This window comes from Theropithecus gelada, chromosome 17 (assembly GCF_003255815.1).
Source record: "Theropithecus gelada isolate Dixy chromosome 17, Tgel_1.0, whole genome shotgun sequence".
NCBI classification, from domain to species: domain Eukaryota; kingdom Metazoa; phylum Chordata; class Mammalia; order Primates; family Cercopithecidae; genus Theropithecus; species Theropithecus gelada.
The window spans coordinates 47,734,795-47,758,472 of NC_037685.1; the positions used below are offsets into that span (position 1 = coordinate 47,734,795).

A 23,678-nucleotide genomic window follows, 5' to 3' on the forward strand; every position below is an offset into this window, starting at 1 on the left:
CTACAAAACAAAACAAAACAAAAACAAAAACAAAAACAAAGAAAAGAAAACGAAAAAACAATTAGCCAGCCATGGTGGTGTGTACCTGTGGTTACAGCTACCCAGGAGGCTGAGGCAGGAGGATCACTTGGGCCCAAGAGGTTGAGGCTGCAGTGAGCTGTGATTGTATTACTGCACTTCAGGTTGGGAGACAGATTGAGATCCTGTCTCCAAATAGAATAAAGTAAAATTAAAGTAAATTAAAAAGTCAGTGCCATGGTTACTTTAAAGCTATGTTGAAACCTGCCTACCCTCCTCTATCCTCCCAATCCTATGCCAGCCTCACCCTGTGCAATCTAATGGTGTATGTGAGCACGAGACACTAGAGCAAGGGATTCACCCATGATCATTTCAGGATTTTCATCCAAGGACTGTAATTAATCTGATATATGGTTATTAAATGGTTTTGAGAAAAAGCTCAGTTCTGTATCTTTCACTTTGTTGAGTCCTAATTAATATTTCTGTGACTGTGTGTATTGAAGTATAATATAAATATTGCATAGCATACAAATATTAAATCTTCTGTTCAACTAATTTATAAAAGTCGTGACACTCTAAAAACCATCATGCACATGAAGAAATAGAGTATTAGTAGGATTACAGATATCTCCCATGCCCTGTCTCAAACATGACATACTTCCCCAAAAGACAGCACAATTCTGACTACGGTCGCCCTCTGCTTTGCATGGATGAACTTTATGTGGGTGAAATCTCGCAGACTATCTTTCTCTGTACCTGGCTGCTTCCTTTCAATATTATGGAAGGTAGATTCACCCATGTTTTTGTGTGTAGCAATACAGTGAGTACAATAGGTTATTTTCTTTTGTATTGCTGTATAACATTTCCTTTTGAGGCTATATGGCAGTTTAATTAACTATTGATGGAAATTTTGTCTTTTGAAGCAAGCATATTACTGCTATGAACATCTTCACAAAATTTTTTTTGATAACATATGTATTTCTTTTGTTGGAAAGAGTGGAATTGGTACATCAAAGTGTATACATACATTCAGTTTTGATAAATACCAACAGTTTTCTGAGTGCTTGTACTAAGGTATATCTACAACTTAATACAGAAATTCTAATTGTTCCTCTTCTTTGCTCAAATTTCATTTGTTTACTTATCATTCTACTGGGTATACATAGTGGAATCTTATTGTTTTAATTTGTGTTTCTCTGACAAACAGTGATATTAACCACATTTTCACATAATTACTGTACAGTTATATCCTGTTTCGTGATGCATCTATTCCAGGAATTTATCCTGCTTTGAAATTAAAAACTTTAAAATTGGTTCATCTATCTTGACTTGAAAGATCTTTAAGCATTCTGGATTCCTAATGCATATTGAAAACATCTTGTAAGAAGCAGGGGTCAAGGTTCATTTTTTAAAAAATGTATATTAACCTGACATAGTACTGTTTCTTAAAAAGACCATCCTTTTAGCTGGGCACGGTGGCTCATGCCTGTAATCTCAGCACTTTGGGAGGCCAAGGCAGGTAGATCACGAGGTCAGGAGTTCAACACCAGCCTGGCCAAAATGCTGAAACCCCATCTCTACTAAAAATACAAAAATTAGCAGGGTATGGTGGCAGGCGCCTGTAATCTCAGCTACTTGGGAGGCTGAGGCAGGAGAATTGCTTTAACCCGGGCGGCAGATGTTGCAGTGAGCCGAGATCACGCCACTGCACTCCAGGCTGGGTGACAGAGTGAGACTCTGTCAAAAAAAAAAAAAAAAAAAAAAGAAAAAAGGAAAAAAAGACCATCTTTTTTCCAGGACATTGTGTTGGCACTTTTGCATAAATCTCGTAACTATATATGAATGGATATAGAATTTCCATTCAGTTTGATTGGTCCATTATAATACATTTTTATGTCTTGTACTCTAAGTCATTCACCTTTGGTCTTCAAAATTGCCCTAGCAATTAATTCCTGGCCTTTTCCTTTAAGGTTGAGAATCAGTTTGTCAGTTTTGTTGGGGCGCTGAGGGGACTCCCCCTGGGATTTTGAATTTGATTGCATTACATTTACAATTCAATTTAGAAACAGACAAAAAATGTTAGTAGTACTGAGTCTTTTCAGTATATTCATTTATTGAGGCTTTAAAATGTGGAATTCCTCTCAGTGTATCATCCTGTGTGCTCTTCTGGAGGATATCTTGCATAGTGTTCATTAAATGTTTTTAAATGCTGTTATAAATAATCATTTAAAGATTTTATTTTCCATTGGTGTGTGCTCCCTGTATGTATAAAAACACAATTTAAAAGTCTTACCTTAAACTAGCAAGTTTGTAAAATTTATTTATTAGCTATAAAATTATCTAGTGTGTTTTAAAAATACTCTGTGTACACCATCTTATTGCCTGAAACAATAATAATTTTATTTCCTTCTTTAAAATCCTATTATTAGTCTGTTCTTATGTTAATGGATTGGATCACCAGAATAATGTCAGAAACTATTAGTAATTTCATTTAAAAATATATATATGTCTTATCTCAGGAAAAATCTTTAGTAATTAAACCTTAAGTATAAAAATAATTATAAATTTTACATAGATATCAGTTATCAGATTAAAGAAATTTCATTTTATTGCTGTTTTAAGAAGTCTTTATCACAGAAAAGGTATAGAATTTTATCAAATGTAAGTATTTTTTCTGTATCAATTGTTGATATGAATATTTTTCTCCTTTATTTTGTTTGTGAATTATAATTCCTGATTTTGAAATATTAAACCTACCTTGCATTTTTGATGTTTTAACCTTTTCTTTATATTACTGAAGTCTATCCAGTAATATTTTGCTTAGGGCATTTATGTTCATGAAAAAGATAAGCCTCCACTTTTTCTTTTTTTTTTTTTACTTAAATCTTCTATATCAAAATTATGCTGATTTCATAAACAGAATTGGAAGGTGTACTCTGTTTTCTAGTCTCTGAAAGAGTTTGAAAATTTGGTGTTGTTTCTCTCCTAAATGTTTAGAAGAATTCACAACTGAAACCATTAAGACCTGGTATTTTCTTTGTGAGAAAGTTTGAGTTCTGGATTTGATTTCTTTGACATACATAGGACAGTTCATATTCTTTCTGTGCTAGTTTTTAATGATTGCATTTCTAAAAAATTATGTTAGTTACATTTAATCTTCAAGAGTTTTAGGCATAAAAATATTCATAGTTCTATTTATCTTTTTAATATTTGTAGAATTTTTGAGTGACTTCTTTTTATTCCATATGTTGGTAATTTGTGAGTTTTCTGAGTTTTTAAAATTTCCTTCTTTATAATTTATTTGGGTATAATTTGATTATTGTTTGTGTTATATAGATATATCCTTGATTTCCTGACTTTCCTAAAATAAGTATTTGGGGCTTTTAAATTTTACTTTAAATGTTGCTTTACTGAATTCTACATGTATGATGTTTCATAAATTCATTGTCAATTAGTTTAAGGTATTATCTATTTGTGATTTCTTTCTGTAAAAATCTATATATATATATATATATATGTAGAAAGTCTATAAAAATATAAACTGTATTAATCTTTGTTTTCTACTTTTGTTTCTCTTTGACCACAGTCTGGATAATTGCCTGGCCATATTTTAAAAAATCTTTTCTGTTGTTCTGAATCTGCTGATAAACTTTAAGGAATGACTAATGAATCATTCCTTAAAATGCTGATGTCTGTTATGTGATTTTTTTCAATGCTAGCGTTTTCATTTTATACTCTTAGAGTTTCCAGGCTTCTGGTGAAATTCTTCGTCTTCATCTTGCCACTTATTTTCTTGAACGTGATGTTTTTAAATCCTGTGTCTTATGACTCTAATATTGAGGTCTGTTTCTACAATGTGACTCTGTGTGTGTGTGTGTGTGTGTATTTTACATATATGGATATATTTACTGACATCCATGGGGATTTTTGATGGAATATTGAACTTCCAATATAAAAAAACCATAGGGTCTAGGAAGATGTTATCTTCCTTCCAAGAAGATTTGACTTTTCCTCCTAGTGGGTACACAAGTTGTAGACAAACTACCTTGACCCTGTGAAGTCTCGTTTAATTTATTTTTTTGAGACGGAGTCTCGCCCTGTGGCCCAGGCTGGAGTGAGTGGGGCGATCTCGGCTCACTGCAAGCTCCGCCTCCCGGGTTCCCGCCATTCTCCTGCCTCAGTGTCCGTCCGGAGTAGCTGGGACTACAGGTGCCGCCACCACGCCCGGCTAATTTTTTTGTATTTTTAGTAGAGACGGGGTTTGACCGTGTTAGCCAGGCTGGTCTCGATCTCCTGACCTCGTGATCCGCCCGCCTCAGCCTCCCAAAGTGCTGGGATTACAGGCGTGAGCCACGGCGCCCGGCCTCCCTTCGAAAAGGCGAGCCCCCTTACTGGACTCAGGTGAAACGTTGGGCTGATATTCCTTTGGCTTTCCTCTGTTTCTGAACCGGGAACTTGGATTTGTGTCTTCCCAGTACTGTGTGAGGCTGCTCCAATCTCTGCTGAGCATGAGACACTTAGGCTGACTTTCCGTGATGCTGCTGAGAGACACTCAGCACAGTGGCAGTGTGTGCTGGGAGGAGGGCACAGTGGCAATGTGTGCTGGGAGGAGGGCATGGAAAAGATTCCGTGTGGCCCGGTGCATCCTGATTTTCTTCAAGATCTTAGCTCCCTAAGTCGTTGCTGCTTTGCTGATTTTACTAGCCCTGCCGTTAGATGCTTGATTTGTATTTGATCCAGTCTTTGTAATTGTTCATGGTGAGGAGAATTTCACTGATAGTAGCTGCTTCATGACAGCTGTGAAGGAGACTGTATCTGTTTTTATTGCATTTGTGTCAGACGATCATTTGCCCTCAAATACCTAGGTTAGTTTGGCATTTCATGCCTTTAAATTTTGAATTATGTATGCATCAAGGGGTGGGAGGGGAAAGACAGAGAAACACACCCTATTTAAAGTTACTATTAATATATTATTTCTGGCTTATGTTTATGGTAACAGTTGATTGTGGAGTTAACAAGAATTAACAGTGAGACAAAAGTCAGCTTTGAATAATTGAATGAAAATTAAAAAAATTACTCTTATTTGGATGCTTCTATGGATCTAGAGGGAAAGTTTTAAGTATTAGCCAAAATTTAACATAATAATTTTTTATAGTATGACACAACTTGTCATACTATATTGTATCTTGTGCTGGGAAAAAAACTGTTAACTTGTGGTGTGTTTGTTTTTAAAGTGTTGACACTATGGTGGTATTATGGCTTCAAATAATACGTTGTATTTGCAGTTTTTTCAGAAATACACATTCATAGAGAAAAGGTGAAACACATTAAGAGACATATTTGTTTATTAATGTAAGAATAAGATACAATACATTGAGATCATTACCAGAATAGTTTATTAAAACTGAGAATAGCTAATGCAACTTATAATTTATACAATTATATAAATAAAATCTAAATATGTTTCTGTATATGAATTAAGTATTTAATATGTAAGTATTATGATTTTATAAAATGAATTTGCATATATATGTATATACACACACAGACCACCTTTTATATTTATCATTTCTAACTGTCATAAAACGAAAATGGAAAAAATGGAAAATAAATACAAAAAATGTATCAGCTAAAAGGTGCGCTGATATAAAGCTTACAGTAAAATTACCTGCTTTTTATAGGTCATAAGAAAAGGCGAAAGTGTCTAGTCCTTCTGAACTTGGCATCCATTATGTAGAATCAAATAGTTTGTGCTCTCCTTGTCTATAGGTAACAACCCATAAAATAATAGATATTAGGTTGCTATAAGGACATATATTTTACATTGAATTAGTGGTTATTCCCTGTAGCAATATTAGTGCCTAGTAAATAATATCAACTAGTCACCTATCGGGTATTCATTAAAACAATCTTGTCCTTAGGCCACATAACAAAAATTTATTTCTTTTTGTTTCTAGTGGTTATCATTGTATTATGTCTGTTGCTTTAAATGACAAATTTTGTTAAAATATTTGAGTTTCTTCCCGGCCGATTACTTTACAAGAAAAAAAAACATGAAACATAATTATATCTATAGATTATAAAGACCAGGAGAATGACTTATCTGTTTCATGTTTAAAAAGAAATTCACATATAACATCTGCATTTTAGTTTTATTTCATTATGAACTCTGTTATGTTAAGCCTTTGCATAATATTCATTTTTATTTCTAGCAAGTTATTAATCATGGACATAGAACTCTCTTGAGGCAAACTTCATTTCCAGACTGATGTCTACACAAGGCAGCGGGCAGGCCTCCCGGTTAGACTGCTTTCTGCCACAGCAGTGCTGATCTGACGCTAACAACCACCACTGCCAGGATGCGGGTCACAGCGGCGAGTCAGCAGGCAGTTCCACAGGAAGTACAACCAACCAGGACAGGGTCCATTATTGGGCTGCCTGTTTATGTTGAAGACATGTAATATCATTCATTTTAAACATGTTACATATAGAGGAGAAAGAGAAAATAGAAAGGAACCGGATCTTCCTGCATGGGCTTTACAAAAAAGCAACCTTAAAATCAGAAACAAAAATGCATCATCAAACCAACAAACATCTGTTGATTCTATAAGAAAATACATTGCCTTAGATACTTAGAGTGTCCCATTCTTGAGCACTGTGTAGACATGCTAGAGACAAAACACAAATAACAATGAAAAAATCACATACTTCACTTCGAGCTGAGGACAACAATTAAATAGCTGTATTGAGGGTGTGTAGTCCTAATTAGCAAGTCAAGAGGTTAGAAGGGAATAAATCCTATCAGGGTTTTTTTTAAAATAAGTATCACAATAAAAAAGAAATGTGATCAGGGCAAATCTTAAAAAATTAGTAAGATTCTGATGAGCAGAAGAATGGTCTAGAGCCACATTATGGGGTTTAAAAAATATGTAGGACTATTTAGAGAAATGAACCATGCAATTTGATGTGAGCAAGAAGTTAAAAGACTATAATATTTGAAATTCTAGGAAATGAAAACAGCTGCCATTGTTGAGTGCTTATTACATGGCAGAACTGCCTCAAGTGGCTTTACATGTATTATCACATTCCATCTCAAAAGGCAGGCAAAACAATATAAGAGTTGTTATTTCGACTCTGCAGTTGAATAAGCTGAGACTTGAGGTTAAGCAGATTTTCTAAAGTCTTCCCATGAGTGGCAGAGCTAGCGTTAATGTCCAGGTTATGCAACTCCAGAGTGAATGCTTGGCAGGCTTCTCTCAGCAGCACAAGTGCTGCGCCCAGAGGCAGACAGTTTCATTATTATTATTATATGTGATCTTTTGTAAACACAAACACATACTTTCTCAAAATACGTCACCTATAGATAGGTATACAGTTAACAAATGGGACACTTACACAGGCCTACAGAGTGAGATGTTCATAGCATAGTGCAAAACCAGCAGCCCGGGGCACTTGGAGCCATTGGTGTCTGGGAGGTTCCACAAAGTTTCTAGGCTCGCCAGAGATGGAGGCCAGTGGCTCAATGGCTCTCTCGTAAGCTGTGGAAGCATTGGTGGCTGTAGAAATGAACGTGGCAGGGTTCTGCAATCTGTTGGTGGTTTATTGAGAAGTGTAATGACCAGTGAAGAAAAGGAGGGACTTTATCCATTAGGAAGGAAGGAACTTATTCCCTGGAACCAGAGTCCATCAACGATTAGCAAGGCTGAGCTCTTGTCATCTCACCTATGAGCTAAAATGGAGTGCTTAAAATATCCCCTGACCAAGAATCGTCTTGTTTCAAATGATACAAATAAGGAAAGAAGACAGTGAAGTGAAGAGAAAAGACAGGTGGGGAAGGAAGTGGCTGGCCCTGATGCTATTCGCTGGACCCAATGAGAATGTGCAATATTAACAATGAGAATGGTAACCAATAAAAAAGTTAGATGGCTTGTCAGTCACTCAGAAAAAAGAGACTGCATAAGCAGAAATCCTCAATGTTTTATAGAATTACACTGTCATTATTATTTCCATAATTATATTATGTATAAAGCATAGAATCAGCTTCAAGCAATGTGTTGCCAGGTGGTAGCAATGGACTGTTCCACAGCATGAACTGTAACACTGCATGGGAGAGAGATTTACATGAAAGGGGAGCTGAGAGAGGTTATGAGTTTATCAGGAAATAACTTTCTTTAGACACTCAAGGCTCATCACCCACATCTACTCTCTAGTAAAACTTGGCATAAAGACAATATCTAAGCCCAAACAGATTTAAATAAACAAAATTTAAAAACCCTAGCCAGCTGTGGTGGTATGCACCTGTAGTCCCAGCTACTTGGGAGGTTAAGGCAGGAGGATTGCTTGACCCCAGGGGATGGAGTCTGCAGTGATCTATACTTTGGCCACTGCACTCCAGCCTGAGCAGCTGAGTGATACCCTGTCTCAAAAAAATGAAAATGAAAAAATATATAGTTAGAAAGAGAAATGAACTCCATGTACACACAGATGGATACATGATCCAGGCTGTCTCTTGTGTCTGTTGAACATCTAACGAAATTCTCATTTACAAAATAGAGAGTTGAAAAACATTTTGTCAAATTAGAGTCTTAAGTCTATGCTGAACTTGGGGAGAAGTGAAATAGTGTAGTTAGGTTTTCAAACAAGCATAGAAATTGGATCTGCTGGAAAATGAAGCTGGACTAAAACTCCTTAGTTTTATGAATGATAATGTGTATATCACTATCATTTAATTATTCTTAATATTCATTGCAACTTCTGGAATAATTTAAAATGAAAAAAGTTCAAGCAGAATGCAACAGACAGTTGTGTGCCCACCATGCATATTGGTTTCATATCTCTGTTAAAAACATTTAAAATTAAAAGTGCTGTATTTTTTTTCACATGTACTTTTGTGATTGGGATGCAGCCGTAAGGGTGTGGTAAGAAAACACTGTGTCCTAATTTAATTGTAACGTTTATTTTCTGAGTGGTACAAAAAACAACAGTATGTTTTAATTGTATGATGTCTTAGATTAGATAGATGACATACTCTTCTATAAACACAGAGTAAATACCACTTCAACCAACTTATTTTCATAAGTGGTGATAATGGTTATCTTGAAGTTATTATCCTTCCATCCAGTGTTTCATATGTTTACTATATACATGAACACATATAGACATTCAAAAAGTGGGTATACCGCTATTTTCTATATTTTAATTAACTTATAGTAACTATATTCTTTTTTTTTTTTTTTTTTTTTTTTTTTGAGATGGGGTCTTACTCTGTTGCCCAGGCTGGAGTGCAGTGGTACGATCTCAGCTCACTACAGCCTCCGCCTCCCAGGTTCACGTGATTCTCCTGCCTCATCCTCCCGAGTGGCTGGGACTACAGGCATGTGCCACCATGCCTACTAATTTTTTGTAGTTTTAGTAGAGATGGGGTTTTACCGAGTTAGCCAGGATGGTCTCAATCCCCTGACCTCACGATCTGCCCACATTAGCCTCCCAAAGTGCTGGGATTACAGACGTGAGCCACTGCGCCCAGTCATTAACCGTATTCTTTTACAAAAAAGCTGTTGATCAGCCCTCATGCTTTCAAAAATTTTCCATCTTGAAAATTTTACACCTAATTTATTCTAAAGTCCCTCTAGAATTTTCTTGTAATGACACACAACAAGTTATATTTGTCTATTAATCTTTATTATAGACTTTTAACTAATTTCTGTATTTCCTGCTCTTACAAAGAGTCCTAAGAATTGTTTTATAAATTCTCGTTTTGCTCATATTTGAGAGTTTCAACAGAGATATTCCCAGTTGAATATGAATCTTCAAGTTTAGAAGATATTGCCAGATAATTCTTCCAATTAGTTAAAACTACAAGATTCAGTAGTATAGACATGTTTTCCGAGCCCAAGAGACAACTTCATTTGGAAATCAAGCTCTGACACCACCTAGCCCTTGGGCCAGTCACTGACTTCTGTTAGCACCAGTTCTCTTGCCTGTAAACATAAAAATACTTATCTGACTCCAGACGTAGGTTCTAGAGGACTACATGAGTGAGCGTCTGTGAGATGCTGAGGACAGCACCATGGACAGAGTGCCTGTAGGCTATTATTATCATTATGACTAAACTATGATTAATTCTGCTAGGCTTTTGTGTGTAATATAGCATCTTATAGTTTGAAATAGCATCGAGAGCTTTCTATCCTTTCTCATTTATTTCCATCTTTTTAGTTTATATTTTTTGCCCAAATTTCTATTGTAGTTCTATTTTTAAATTGATTCGTAGGAATATGTTATAAATTGCTGCTCATCTACTGATTATATGCACAGCTTATACACCTCTCTGTCTTTGCTTATTTTTTATCATTATATGGTTGACCAGGGCTTGTTAAATTTAATGTATTGAGATTGCTCCATCATTCTTTTTATAATTTATATTTTTGAATCCTATTTCCTTGTTTACATACAAATCATAAGAGTGTCATTCTATATGCTTGTAAAAATGCTTTAAACTTTGCTGCTCATATTTGGGTTTTAAATTCACTTATAAATAATTTTTACACATGCTGTGGGATGGAGATTAACAATTGTTTTCTTTACAAATAGATGATCAGTCGTCTCAGCAGCACCCTTTACCACTGAGAGGTAGTGCAGCCTGGTTGGTCATACACTGTATGTTTGACATGGACAGGAGGCAGGGAGATACTGGGTAGAAGACAGCAGTTCCCCAGCAAAGACTCCACCCTCAAACCTGGAAACCCACAGCCCTAAATGGGAACAGGTATTCCTGTTTTCATGCCCAAAAGTTGCCTTTGGCCCACCATGCCCCCCATCCTGTGCCCCCAAACACCAGGCTCCACAAGCAGATGAACAGAAGAGCAGAAGAGTGCCAGAGAAGGAGAGAAGAGAAGGAGCATCTGAATGTCGAGAGTTCAGCTGGGGATGATTGGAGAAGAGATTGGCCATTGGATGGCCAAACTCCAGGGAAGATCATCTTCCCACTCCATCCCCTTTCCAGCTCCCCATCCATCCCACTGAGAGCCACCTCCACCACTCAGTAAAAACCCTGTATTCACCATCCTTCAAGTCCATGTGTGATCTGATTTTTCCTGGATGCCAGACAAGAGCTTAGGATACAGAAAGTGGTCACACTGGTCCTCTGCCCTAGAAAAATTGCAGAAGCTCCACTGAACTGTTTAACACTTAAGCTTTCCATACATGGCAAAGCTAAAAGAGCACTCTGTAACACATGCCCACTTGGGCTTCAGAAGTTGCAGGCACCCACCCCTCGATGCTACTAGGGGGCAGAGCCCAAAGGTGCTGGCCCCAGCTCCTGCACATGCCCATCTGCATGCTCCTCCTCCCATAAGGGGTTTGAGAACACACAGTGGCCAAACAGATGAGCCACACCCCTGTCACACATGCTATGGGCAGAGTTAGGGAACTCTCCTGTTTCATCTTCATCAATTCTCTAGTCTGTTTCAAGTGATCTGTGATCCATTTATCTAGTCTTTGCACCAGCACCACACTGTGTGATGACTTCCGTTTTTTGGAGTTTTGGTTGAGGTGTAATGTTTGTAGGAAAGTGCTTATGTTGTTAAGTGTGCAGGTGGGTGGTACTCAGCTCCAGAAAGTTATAAACACTCCAGAAGCCCCTTAAACACTAACAGTTCCCCTGCTACTGCCAACTTGACTTCTAACAGCAAGGATTGGTCACCTGTGTTTGTACTCGATGTAAGTGAAGACATATAGTGTGTTCTGTTATGTATCTGACCACTCACACTCAACATTGTGAGATTCATCCAGTTAACTCTCATCGTGAATCATTTATTCTACTTTAAAAATTATTTTTGCTATAATTTTAAATGTCTGTAAAATGTGTAGATAAATTGTACAAGCAACTTTTAACACCAACCATTTTAAGGTACTTTGCTGGCACGTAGTTCCATCAACCTTGAATATGTTTACTGGGTATTTAAACAAAGATATTCTCCTATGTCAACTCCATACAGTCATTGAAATGGGAAAATTATTACTGATGCACTGTTGTCACTGAATCAAGAGACCTTGTTCAAGATTTCCCATTGTCCCAGTAATGCCCATAGAGCCAGAGATTCAGACCAGCATTGCATGTTGCATTTTGAACCATCATGCCCTTGACTCTCCTTCAGTCTGCACCAGTTCTGCAGTCTTCTTTTGACTTTTCTGACCTTGACATCTTTGAAGATATAGGCCAGTTATTTTGCAAAATAAAAAATAACTTTGATTTCTTCACGGCTAAGAAGTCTTCCTACTCTTGAGTTTTTATTCTAAAGTAATAGAATTTACTAGAAATTCAAAAGGACTAAAAATACTGGAAATGAATCATTATGGCAATAATTGTAAATCACCGTTTCTCTAAAATTAATTTTTTTGTTTTTCTGAGAAATTTGTAAACTTACATGCATTTCAGCTGCAACTGCCTCTCACATTCAAGTTTAAAACCTTGGCTATCTTATGGTATTGAAATTAAATACTGCTGAGAGAAATTGTATTTGGTATAAATTACCACAGTTTCAGCTTACTGCACAGATATCTATTAAACTACATTTTTTTGTGAGTTGCTCTTCTTAAAGACAGCAGAATAATTAAAGCCTGTGGACCAAGTAATGAAGGATAAAGTATAAGCCTCCATTTTGTCATTATGCATGCTGAAAATGTGCAGAGAAGGGTGTAATTTTACAAATGTTTTTACATACCAATGAGATTCAGAATTAGAAATTCATTCACTTCTGTATCTTGGACATAAGTCACTCTCATTATGGGATGAGGAATCCTGGTGCCTTTTCACTCAGGTATTCCGCTTGCTGCTGCCCTGTTTTCCAGGTGTCCCAGCTGTATTTCAGCTCCTCAGGGAAGCTGTGTTCCTCGCTGCCTCCTCACCTCTTCTCCTGTGTGGAGAGAGCCTTTCACCAGCTCTTCCAGGAGCAGCGACCTCAGTGTTTCATCCTCAGGTGAGTCCCCCTCAACCTTGTCTGCCACACTCAGGTTTGCCATGGGGCTTGGCGGTGAAGATGTCCTAATTTCCCATGGTTTACCTTTATTTACTTTCTCAGCACTTTGAGGTCCAGTATATCTTTGCAATAAGTACATTTGACTCGTTACAAAGGAGAAATATCTTGGCTACTAGGAATAGCCCCAAGTGTAGCTGGATCAATATTAACAAACTTAACCTGAAACTCATTTCTGTTTCAAGATTTAAAGCTTAGATAAAAAGTTTTTGCTTTTGAACCTAAGTAAACATGGAGAAAGAAAAACTTCCAATATTAGTGAACCTAAGCCACTATTCTTCAAAATCCAGGGCTGCCCTAAATACAATTTTCTTTCTTTCCAAAGGTTTCTCAGCCTGTTTCTTGTTATTTACCTTTGCTCATAGTTCACTGAATTCTACTTCCTAAACTTTTTTTTTTTTTTTTTTTTTTTTTGAGGCAGGGTCTCACTCTGTCACCCAGGCTGGAATTTAGTGGCATGATCACAACTCACTGCAGCCGACCTCCCAGGCTCAAGTGATCCTCCTACCTCAGCTTCCCAAATAGCTGGGACTACAGGCACTACATGCCACCACACTTGGCTAATTTTTAAATTTTTGTAGAGGTGAGATCTCACTATATTACCCAGGCTGGTCTCAAACTCCTGGGCTCAAGCGATCCTCTTGTCACAGCCTCTCAAAGTGCTGGGATTACAGACATGAGCCACCGCATTTGGCCCAAAATATTTTTTGAATTTGAAATGTAGTGCTAGATTTAACTCATAAATTAATAGAAAACGAAAGAAACATTTAAATGTTAAAATCTGCGTCAGAGACCTATATTTTATATTCAGCCAAACTTTTACAAGGGAGGGAAACCTCTGTAAATACTCACGGCGGCGGTGCCTTAGTTGTTGTCAGTAGTGCTGGTTGGAACTGAACGCATAAGTACAGTAGCACACAACTCAAGTGAAACTGAAATGAAAATGGTGTAAAGTCAGAACCTGGATAGAATTCAAAAGGCTTGGCCGGGCGCGGTGGCTCAAGCCTGTAATCCCAGCACTTTGGGAGGCCGAGACGGGTGGATCACGAGGTCAGGAGATCGAGACCATCCTGGCTAACATGGTGAAACCCTGTCTCTACTAAAAAATACAAAAAACTAGCCGGGCGTGGTGGCGGGTGCCTGTAGTCCCAGCTACTTGGGAGGCTGAGGCAGGAGAATGGCGTGAACCCGGGAGGCGGAGCTTGCAGTGAGCTGAGATCCGGCCATTGCACTCCAGCCTGGGCGGCAGAGCGAGACTCCGTCTCAAAAAAAAAAAAAAAAAAAAAAAAAAAGAATTCAAAAGGCTTATTTAAATATTAAAATGAGCACTTATAGGTTTGTATGCATTTTATCAAAAATTCTATGGAGGATGGAGGCACAGACTGATGGGTGCACGCTTTAGTTTTCTACTTTTCAAAGCAGGGTGCTAGCGGTTGTTTTCGTGCTGGGTTCAGAAGCATCCTAAGGATGAGGAAGGTGCTGAGGCAGGGGCTTTGACCCATTCTAAACTCTAGGATAAGAAAGGCATCGAGGCAGGGGATTCCACCCCTTCTAGACTCAAAAATGAGAAAGGCGCTGAGGCAGGGAACTCCACCCATTCTAGACTCAGGGATGAGAAAAGCGCCAAGGCAGGGGCTTCTGCCCATTCTAGGTTCAAGGATGAGAAAGACGCCGAGACAGGGGCTCTCACCCATTCTAGACACAAGGATGAGAAGGGCGTCAAGGTGGGGGCTCCAACCCATTCTAGACACAAGGATGAGAAAGGTACGGAGGCAGGGGCTTCCACCCATTCTAAACTCAAGGATGAGAAAGGCTCTGAGACAGGGACTCTCACCAATTCTAGATTCAAGGATGAGAAAGGCTCTGAGACAGGGGCTCTCACCCATTCTAGACACAAGGGTGAGAAAGGCACTGAGACAGGGGCTCTCACCCATTCTAGAGTCAAGGATGAGAAAGGCACCGAGGCAAGGGCTTCCACCCATTCTTTCTTTTGATACGGAGTTTCGTTCTTGTTGCCCAGGCTAGAGTGCAATGGCACAATCTCAGTTCACTGCTACCTCCGCCTCTTGGGTTCAAGCGATTCTCCTGCCTCAGCCTCCTGAGTAGCTGGGATTACAGGCATGTGCCACCACACCTGGCTAATTTTGTATTTTTAGTAGAGTCGGCGTGTCACCATGTTGGACAGGCTGGTCTCGAACTCCTGAGCTCAGGCAATCCACCTGCCTCGGCCTCCCAAAGTGCTGGGATTACAGGTGTGAGCTACTGCACCTGACCGTTCTACTCATTCTAGACTCAAGGAGGAGAAAGGCGCAGAGATGGGGGCTTCTACCCATTCTAGACTCAGGCAACCCTATTTTTATCTGCTTTATCTGTCTAGTTTCCTGGTCTTCCTTCGATAAATAGGGAAAAATTTTTAAAAGTTGCTTAGAAAAAGCACTGTAAATTGATGAGATAGGGAGTAACACTGTTGACAATAACAACTAATGTTTATTGAGAGTTTACTGGGTGCCAGACCCTGGACTAGATTATTTCTATGTATTAGTTATTTCTTTAGAATTTCCGTAAATTTGAGCGCTCCCACTTAATTCTAGGATGACCATTGCAGCTGTTATAGGTGAGTTGTTGAAAGTGTGGGTCCTAGGAAGGCTCTGAGGGGAGAAAAGGAGGAACCAGCAGGCCGAGGCGCTTTGGGGGTCCGCCTGGGAGAGGGCACACAGCGGCCAGCGAGTTGTTTCGGTGAAGAACCCCGTTTATCTTAGTTTAACCCAACAGTTTTCACATGTATTTGCTCATGGAACTTTTTATCCAGTAGAACTCATTAATATTCTGCAGAACTAGTTTTCCTTTGGGTCATTTTTTTAAAGCTAATGATTCCATGTACCAACCCCTTATTTTGAAAAAAATCTCTCTTCAAGTTTCAAGAAGGTGCTGATGCAGGATTTTGCTCCTTAGCTCAGCTAGGTCCGGGTTCTTGCCCTGGAAAAACGAGGCGTGCGGACACCAGAGTGGAGCAGAATTTATGACACGAAACGGAAGCTCTCAGCAGAGAGGGGTCCTGAAAGCGGGGTGCCGGGTGCCCCCTTAGTTGAATACCGGGACTTATGGTGCAAATTCCTGCTGGCTCCACCCCGTCCTTCCAGTGCGCATGCTTAGACTGAGCGGCTCCATATTGATTTATTTCCCTTGCTGCACGTGTGTTAAGGAACGGAGTTTTCCACCGCAGGCTTGTTTAGGCAAAGCCCCTGTGCAAGTTCCCTTATCTGCAGAAAACATCTGATGTAAGCACTTGTGGGGCGGGTCGGAGGTTCTCCGGGGACCCTTCCCTGACTGTCTGCCTGAAACAAGCTGGCAAACTCCTTTCGGTATGGCCAGTCCCGATACACAGAATTGAAGAGCACACCTGTGGTTACTAGGACTTACTATTTTAGTGATTCTCTTTCTTCTTTCAAAACCATGTGTGCTGGCCGGGCGCGGTGGCTCAAGCCTGTAATCCCAGCACTTTGGGAGGCCGAGACGGGCGGATCATGAGGTCAGGAGATCGAGACCATCCTGGCTAACATGGTGAAACCCCGTCTCTACTAAAAAAAAATACAAAAAACTAGCCGGGCGAAGTGGCGGGTGCCTGTAGTCCCAGCTACTCGGGAGGCTGAGGCAGGAGAATGGCGTGAACCCGAGAGGAGGAGCTTGCAGTGAGCTGAGATCCGGCCACTGCACTCCAGCCTGGGTGACAGAGCAAGACTCCGTCTCAAAAAAAAAAAAACAAAAAACAAAAAACAAAACCATGTGTGCTTTCATACAGCTTTGCCGCATCCTTGATTGTGTGGACGAAGATACATGCTTTCTCCGTTGTTACTAATAGGATAAAATTAACCATTTGAAATTCAACTTAGTAAGTTGTTTACAGGTCATTATTGAGTGTCGATTGTGTCTCAAAACGAGCACTTACAAAGGGTAATTTAAGATTTAGCAATCAAAACGCAAGTATTCCTGGAATGGATGTCCCAAAACTCAGTACCAAACCAGAAAAAATTTCATTTTGTTTTCTAATGTTAATACCTCATTTGTTGACACTCTTAGGCCTCAGTGGTTCAAAAGTCTGCACAAGTGAGTGGAAGCATCCATTAACGACTCGACACTTTAAGAAAATAATTAAATTTCAACTTCTTTTCTGGCAAACACTTTTAATCAACTTTGTTAAAAGAGATGTTTCTAGGCAGAAAACCAAGGAAGCACTCATAAAAGGGCTTTAAAAAGTTTTTCTGGTTACCGGATAAGTAAAGGCTGTTTTTATGAGTTTTTCATCTGGGTAAAGTAATAACTTTATTGTAGAGCAGATCACTGTGAAATAGTAATTACTGTGTTGGAATTTTATGTTAATCCTATGTCATCTAGTGTCAGGAATAGAATATTTACCATTTGTAAACACTGGGTGAGTTAATGAAGAATGCCTGGGATGTATCAAAAGTGATGCCATTACAAATAAAAAGTTCAGTGATCGTTCCTAGATTAAAGAAAAATGCAAACTAGAGAACAGCAGAACCGAAAGCAAGCTGAAAAGGAAACCTAACCAGGTCAGGTTTAGGATCTGCTGAGAGATCCACATCTGAAGACCTTACTGCCTTAGTTTTCGTAGCTATGTACTTTACCTTCGTTTCAAAGAACAGAGAAGGAATGCTCAGAAAGATGTCACAGCTTTTCCACAGAAGAGGCAACGTCTTTCCTGTAAGGCTCATGAAGCATGAACAGCTTTCCCAAGGCCAAGTGTGAGCCTGCATGTCTCAACACAGCGTGCTGTCATGGGATCGCCTCACTTTATGTTGACTTGCTAAGCTGAGTCAAGTCGGTTATGTCTTCCTTCTCAGCCTGACACCTTTCTGGCATAATTCATCTGCACTAGGTGGTTCTACCCTGTGAGATACTGAACGGCAGAACTTGTGTCATATTTATTTGTAATGCCAGCATCTGAAACACCATCAGGGACATGACACAGTAAACATGTACTAGGTATTTCAGACAAATGCATCAAACTGAAGTGTGAACGTAGACCACAAACTCATTGCAAGTTAATATGCCATTCCCTCCTCATTTCTGTGTCTGAGAAATATCTCCAGTTAATATTTTTACTTGTTCCTTCAAAGTAGCTTCAAAGGAACAAAGCTTGTTCAAAGGAACAAAGTTCCTTCAAACTTACGTTTTTCCTCTCTGTTTTCCTTAGTGGAGAAAGGGGATCAGGAAAGTCTGAAGCCAGCAAACAAATCATAAGACACCTCACCTGCAGGGCTGCCCCCAGCAGGGCCATGCTGGATTCCAGATTCAAACATGTAAGTTTTTTGTTTGGGTTGGCAAATATGTGAATGAAGATGTTCAGTCAATTGTCATTTACAAATAGGGGAGGGGACATCATAATAGACACAAGGGGGTCAACATTTGTGGAAATAAAGAATAAAAAATTATTGAGCTTGGGTTCAAATTAATATTATTCAAGTGAACATTTATTTATTTTACATATTTAAAATATCTTGTACATACTTTCTTTTTGTATTTGAATAGTTGGATCTAAAACATGTAATATAGGTAGATATTGTTCACAAAGAAAATGCACTTTAAGGCTGGACGCAGGGACTCATGACTGTAATCCCAGCACTTTGGGAGGCTGAGGCATATGAATCACCTGAGGTCAGGAGTTCAAGATCAGCCTGGCCAACATGGTGAAACCCTGTCTGTACTAAAAATACAAAATTTCGCCAGGTGTGGTGGCAGATCCCTGTAATCCCAGCTAGTTGGGAGGCTGAGGCAGGAGAATTGCTTGAGCCTGGGAGGCAGAGTTTGCAGTGAGCTGAGACGCGCCATTGCACTCCAGCTGGGCAAGAACAACAAAACTCTGTCTCAAAAAAAGAAAAAAAAAAGAAAAGAAAAGAAAAAGAAAGTGCACTTGGGTGTGTTAGGACATTCTGGGGAGCTGGCCAGAAAAGAAATTATTGTGGGGGATCACTGGGGGCTGATAATAAATCTCCAGTGTATCTGAAGGAATTGGCAATAGCGAGCCTTAAAGACTTTGATGTGCAGGCCGTGCACCTTTGGGGCCAAAACAGTTTTTAAACTCTATTCAGAAACACTTGCAGTGTTAACTGTCCCGCTACTTCATCTATCTAAAATATGACCGTGATTCAAGGGGGAATCAGACGGACCAGTAGCAGCTGAAATAAAGCTAAAACATTCCACACAATCAAACTCAGAAATTTTACTCAAGGAGGCCACCACAGGTGCTTATCCATAGACTGATTCTCTGGTTTATACATAGTTCTAGCAAGTTTTGTTAAAAAGTTTGTTCAGACGATAGCAGATCAGAAGACGACAAAGGCCACTGGAAGGAACAGCTAGCAGTGGGGGGAACAGACAGGACAGGAACCAATAACCAATCCGAAAGAATGGAACTCAACAGTCTGCTTTCTGGGGGCCTCTGCCTAGAGATGAAATCCTCCCCGTTTCTGTATTTCTTCTGGAAGTCACTCCAGACACCTGGAAGTTCATGATGATTGTCCCAAGGTTGAAATAAAATAGTATTTTAGAGGATACTATAGCCTTGCTTATGCTGATGACCATGACTCAGTGCCACGGGTACACCAGCAGCTCCCGATCCTAACCTCCATCCTGCCTTTCATTCTTCAAATGCAGACCTGCCTGTCCAGCGAACTTCCTGGACGTGCCACAGTGTACTGCAAAGACATGGCCAAAACTGAAGTCTTTCTTTTTTATTTTTATTTATTTATTTACTGTTATTGTTATTTATTTTTGAGACAGGGAATCGCTTTGTCTCCCAGGCTGGAGTGCAGTGGTACGATCACCACTCACTGCAGCCTCAACTTCCTGGGCTCAAGCGATCCTCCCACCTCAGCCTTCCAAGTAGCTGGGACTGCAGGCACATGTCTCTATGCCTAGCAAATTTTTGTAGTTTTTTTGTGGAGATTGGGTCTCCCTGTGTTTCCCAAACTGGTCTCGAACTCCTGGGCTCAAGTGATCCACAGTTTTTGCCTCAGTTTCCCAAAGTGCTGGGATTACAGACGTGAGCCATTGCACAGTACTAAGTTTCTCTATTTCCAATACATTCTGAATAGTCTATCACTCGTAGCTCTTATTCTGTCCAGTTTCCTTCAGGCCCACAATCATTGCTGCTGTGGAGTCATCTCACATGGCATTATTGTTGAGACTGTTCTAAGTTACTGTCCTTCTTTTGCCATTCTTGGCCATCCTCTACTGCATGTTCCTGGGGCAGGCCATGGTTGGTAGCTCTGCTGCCCAGGGTCAGGTAGGGCCCAGACCCTGTTGCTCCCCAGGCACTTTCTCACCTGCTCAGAGGAAGGGAGCAGCAAGCCCCAGTCCAGGGAGAAGGCTCATCATATGCAGAGGCGCTGCCTGTCTTCTCCTCACAGTTATGGGCTTGAACTTAGTCATGCTGCTATCTAGTTAGGACTCATTGCTAACTAGGCAGCCATGTGTTCAACTTCATCTGGTAAACGGAAGAAGAGGAAAGTTGATGCTGGTGAACTGCCATCAGCCTGTATCACCAGAGACTCCTTTGCTCAAAGCCCTTCAATGAGTCTCTGTTCCCCTTACATCAAGTCCGATAAATCAGCATGGCCCGGCATTCTTTCTGGCAATGTTACATTTGTTGTGGTTTTTATTTTCTTCTCTAATCTTAGAACACTAAATCCCCTTCCTCTTACTCTATGCTGAAGTCACCTTTGAGCATGTATCCCTCTCAGCCTGGCCCGTGCAGTCTCATTCATTTGCTTTCTCATTCCACAAGCATCTGTTAATATAAAGTGGCTTCCCAGTGCCTGTCCCTTGAATTCAGAGATGCTGTCTCAACAGCATGGGAGAAGCTCAGTTTCTATGTGGGGAATAAATGAATACACTAAAATAAGTATTGTGACAGTATAGGAGACACATTCAATTACCCCCAGTTTCCTAAGTTAACTTTCTTAGTTAACTTTACATTATCAAATACATTTAATGGGCAAACCATTTGTATGTCATCAGGAGACTGTACATTTGGCCTGTGTGTGTTTCCTTGTATGTGATTTACAGAACCAACATTGACATTTTCTTCAGTTTTTCTTACCTGCCCTGCTTTTGTTAGATAGTGGGATTTTTCTGCCTCTCTTCCTTTTTTTTACAACCTTTTATTTTTCATTCAAGTGTAGGGAAGACACATTTGTTTAAAAAGATTTGTTTATTATCTTGCAGGTCAAGAGACCACTAAATGCATATATGGAAAATCGTGTTCAATTCCACATATATACTAACAGAACATAAGATTTTCTATAAATAAATCAATATTATCTGTATAACATTCAAGAAATAATGTACATATGTGCTATATCATTGCTTTGATAAAAAATAATGCATATACACATCATAGGCCATGTTACAATAGTATAAAACTTTCTATTGGCACTTATTTCAAAGTGTGATATTGATGCAGTGTGAAATTTCCACTGAGGTGCCTCTGATGCTGGCATGTGTCTGGCCGTACACACATTTACAGAAGGATACCTGCATTTCAGTCATAATTTTATATTTAAAAGTGTCTGATTACATTCGTGCAAGACAGCTACACTTAAATCATTTCCTAAGTCAATGCCATCTAAAGGTTCAAAAGTTACAAATACAGAAATACACTGCCCAATGAATATTGTGCTATTTGTGTTTGTTTCTGTGTCACCTGCTTTTTTATCTGGTTGCTACAGTGTAGAGTGATTTCTACCATGGTGGTGGTTACTTGGCATGTTCTGGAAATTTATAGTATCTGATTCCTCACTTAGAAATGAGAAATACTGATTTTTTAATTAATAAATTAGTGTGATTTTACATATTTTATACCTGTGAATTATAAGTAATTTTAAAATTTATTCTGCTCTAATAGATCCCTAAGCTTATGTCTGATTCTGTAGACTTTTCTCTTTAAAAAGAATGCATAATTAATCAGTTTTTTGAATATCTATGGTATCATGTGTGTTCATTAATGGCTTTAATTTATAACCATTTACTAAGCTCATACTGTATTGAGCACCTGCATAATTCTACAGCAAGCTCAAAATAATTTATTTTTTGAAATGGAGTCTTGCTCTGTCGCCCAGGCTGGAGTACAGTGGCACGATCTTGGCTCACTGCAATCTCCATCTCCTAGGTTCAAGCAATTCTCCTGCCTCAGCTTCCCAAGTAGCTGGGATTACAGGCATGTGCCACCACACCTGCCTAATTTTTGTATTTTTTAGTAGAGATGGGGTTTCACCATGTTGGCTAGGCTGCTCTCGAACTCCTGACCTCAAGTGATCTACCCGCCTCAGCCTCCCAAAGTGCTGGGATCACAGGCGTGAGCCACTGCACCTGGCTGCTCAAAATAATTTAACATTGAGAGTCAACTTGGGAAAATAGCATAACCTATCTTCTTTGTTCGAATACGTTAATATCCTGACGGCTGACACTTAAGAGTTAGAGTACATGTAAAACAACATGGTTCTAAAATAGCCTCAAGTTAACTAACAGAAATGACAGAAACTGATGACTTAATCATAATGACAAGGAACAATAGTTTCCCCTCTAAGTTATAAACAGTCATCTATTAAAATGATCATTTGGGAGACAGCAGGCTGTATAATTTCTTTAATGCATTCTCGATTACCTTACGTAAATTGGCTTTAAATTTTAGTTCAAACAAATACATTCTAAAATGCATTCCTTTGGATCAGGTAGATATAACCCTCCCAAATCAATTACCATCTGGGAGTCCAGATTATAATAGCAGTGCATATTTCAAGTAAAACTAATTCTGGTTAACTTGTGTGTTTTATTCACTCCTCATGACAAATAAAAAATGTCATAAATAAATGACTTCTCATCTCATGAAAAAATAGTGCCCAGGTTTGAGCATGGCTTAAATTCCATGTCAGCTATGGTTTTATTGTTTCCCTTTAAATTATTATCCACACGAATATCATTCAGTGTCCAAGATGTTCACGAAAATCATCAGCCATCATATCTGTAAATCATCTGGGTATATGTACAGGAATTAAATACAAGCATTGAATACATTTTTTAATTTACTGTAAATCTTTATAAAATTAGAGAGTTTAGTGAAATTAAGTATATTTAAGAGATGAACCAGTATGATAAATCTTCACGATGTCATTGATGGGTTCTTGTAAACTGTGACTTGAGGCAAAACTATTTCCTGTCTGCTATAAAAACTTAACTCTTGTTTATACCAATTAGTCTATGATAAAATTCGTTGCATTAGAAGGTACATTGTTTTGCTTAAAGTAGAAATTTCCAAGAACCTATTGATGATACTAAGTGAGTACTTCCTGTACTTCCTGAAAGGAAAATAGAATTCAGGAAATGAGTAGAAAAGAACATCCTTACAGCCTTGATCTATGGAGCTATCTAGTAGAAAGTTTGAAAGTCAGGATAAGATGAAAGGAAAGTTCACTAGGTGGCCCTAAGAGGAGAGGACAATGAGCTGATTAGAGACACAGTTTAGCCATATTTGGTTGTGAGACTCCACTGTGGAATATCACACAGGCCAACGTGGGGAATGCTGGCAGGCGGGACCAGGTGTGTAGC

At 39.1% G+C, this 23,678-nt stretch overlaps 1 protein-coding gene across 3 annotated transcripts in view; it reads left to right on the forward strand.

Annotated features, from left to right (window-relative positions):
* MYO16 (myosin XVI) overlaps positions 1 to 23,678 on the forward strand; it is a 702,327-nt gene that overhangs the window by 365,331 nt on the left and 313,318 nt on the right. For all 3 annotated transcript variants that reach the window (XM_025364355.1, XM_025364354.1, XM_025364353.1), the window contains exons 13-14: positions 12,868 to 12,995; positions 18,268 to 18,373. In XM_025364355.1, coding sequence (XP_025220140.1) covers positions 12,868 to 12,995; positions 18,268 to 18,373 — 234 coding nt within the window. The remainder of the gene's footprint in view (positions 1 to 12,867; positions 12,996 to 18,267; positions 18,374 to 23,678) is intronic.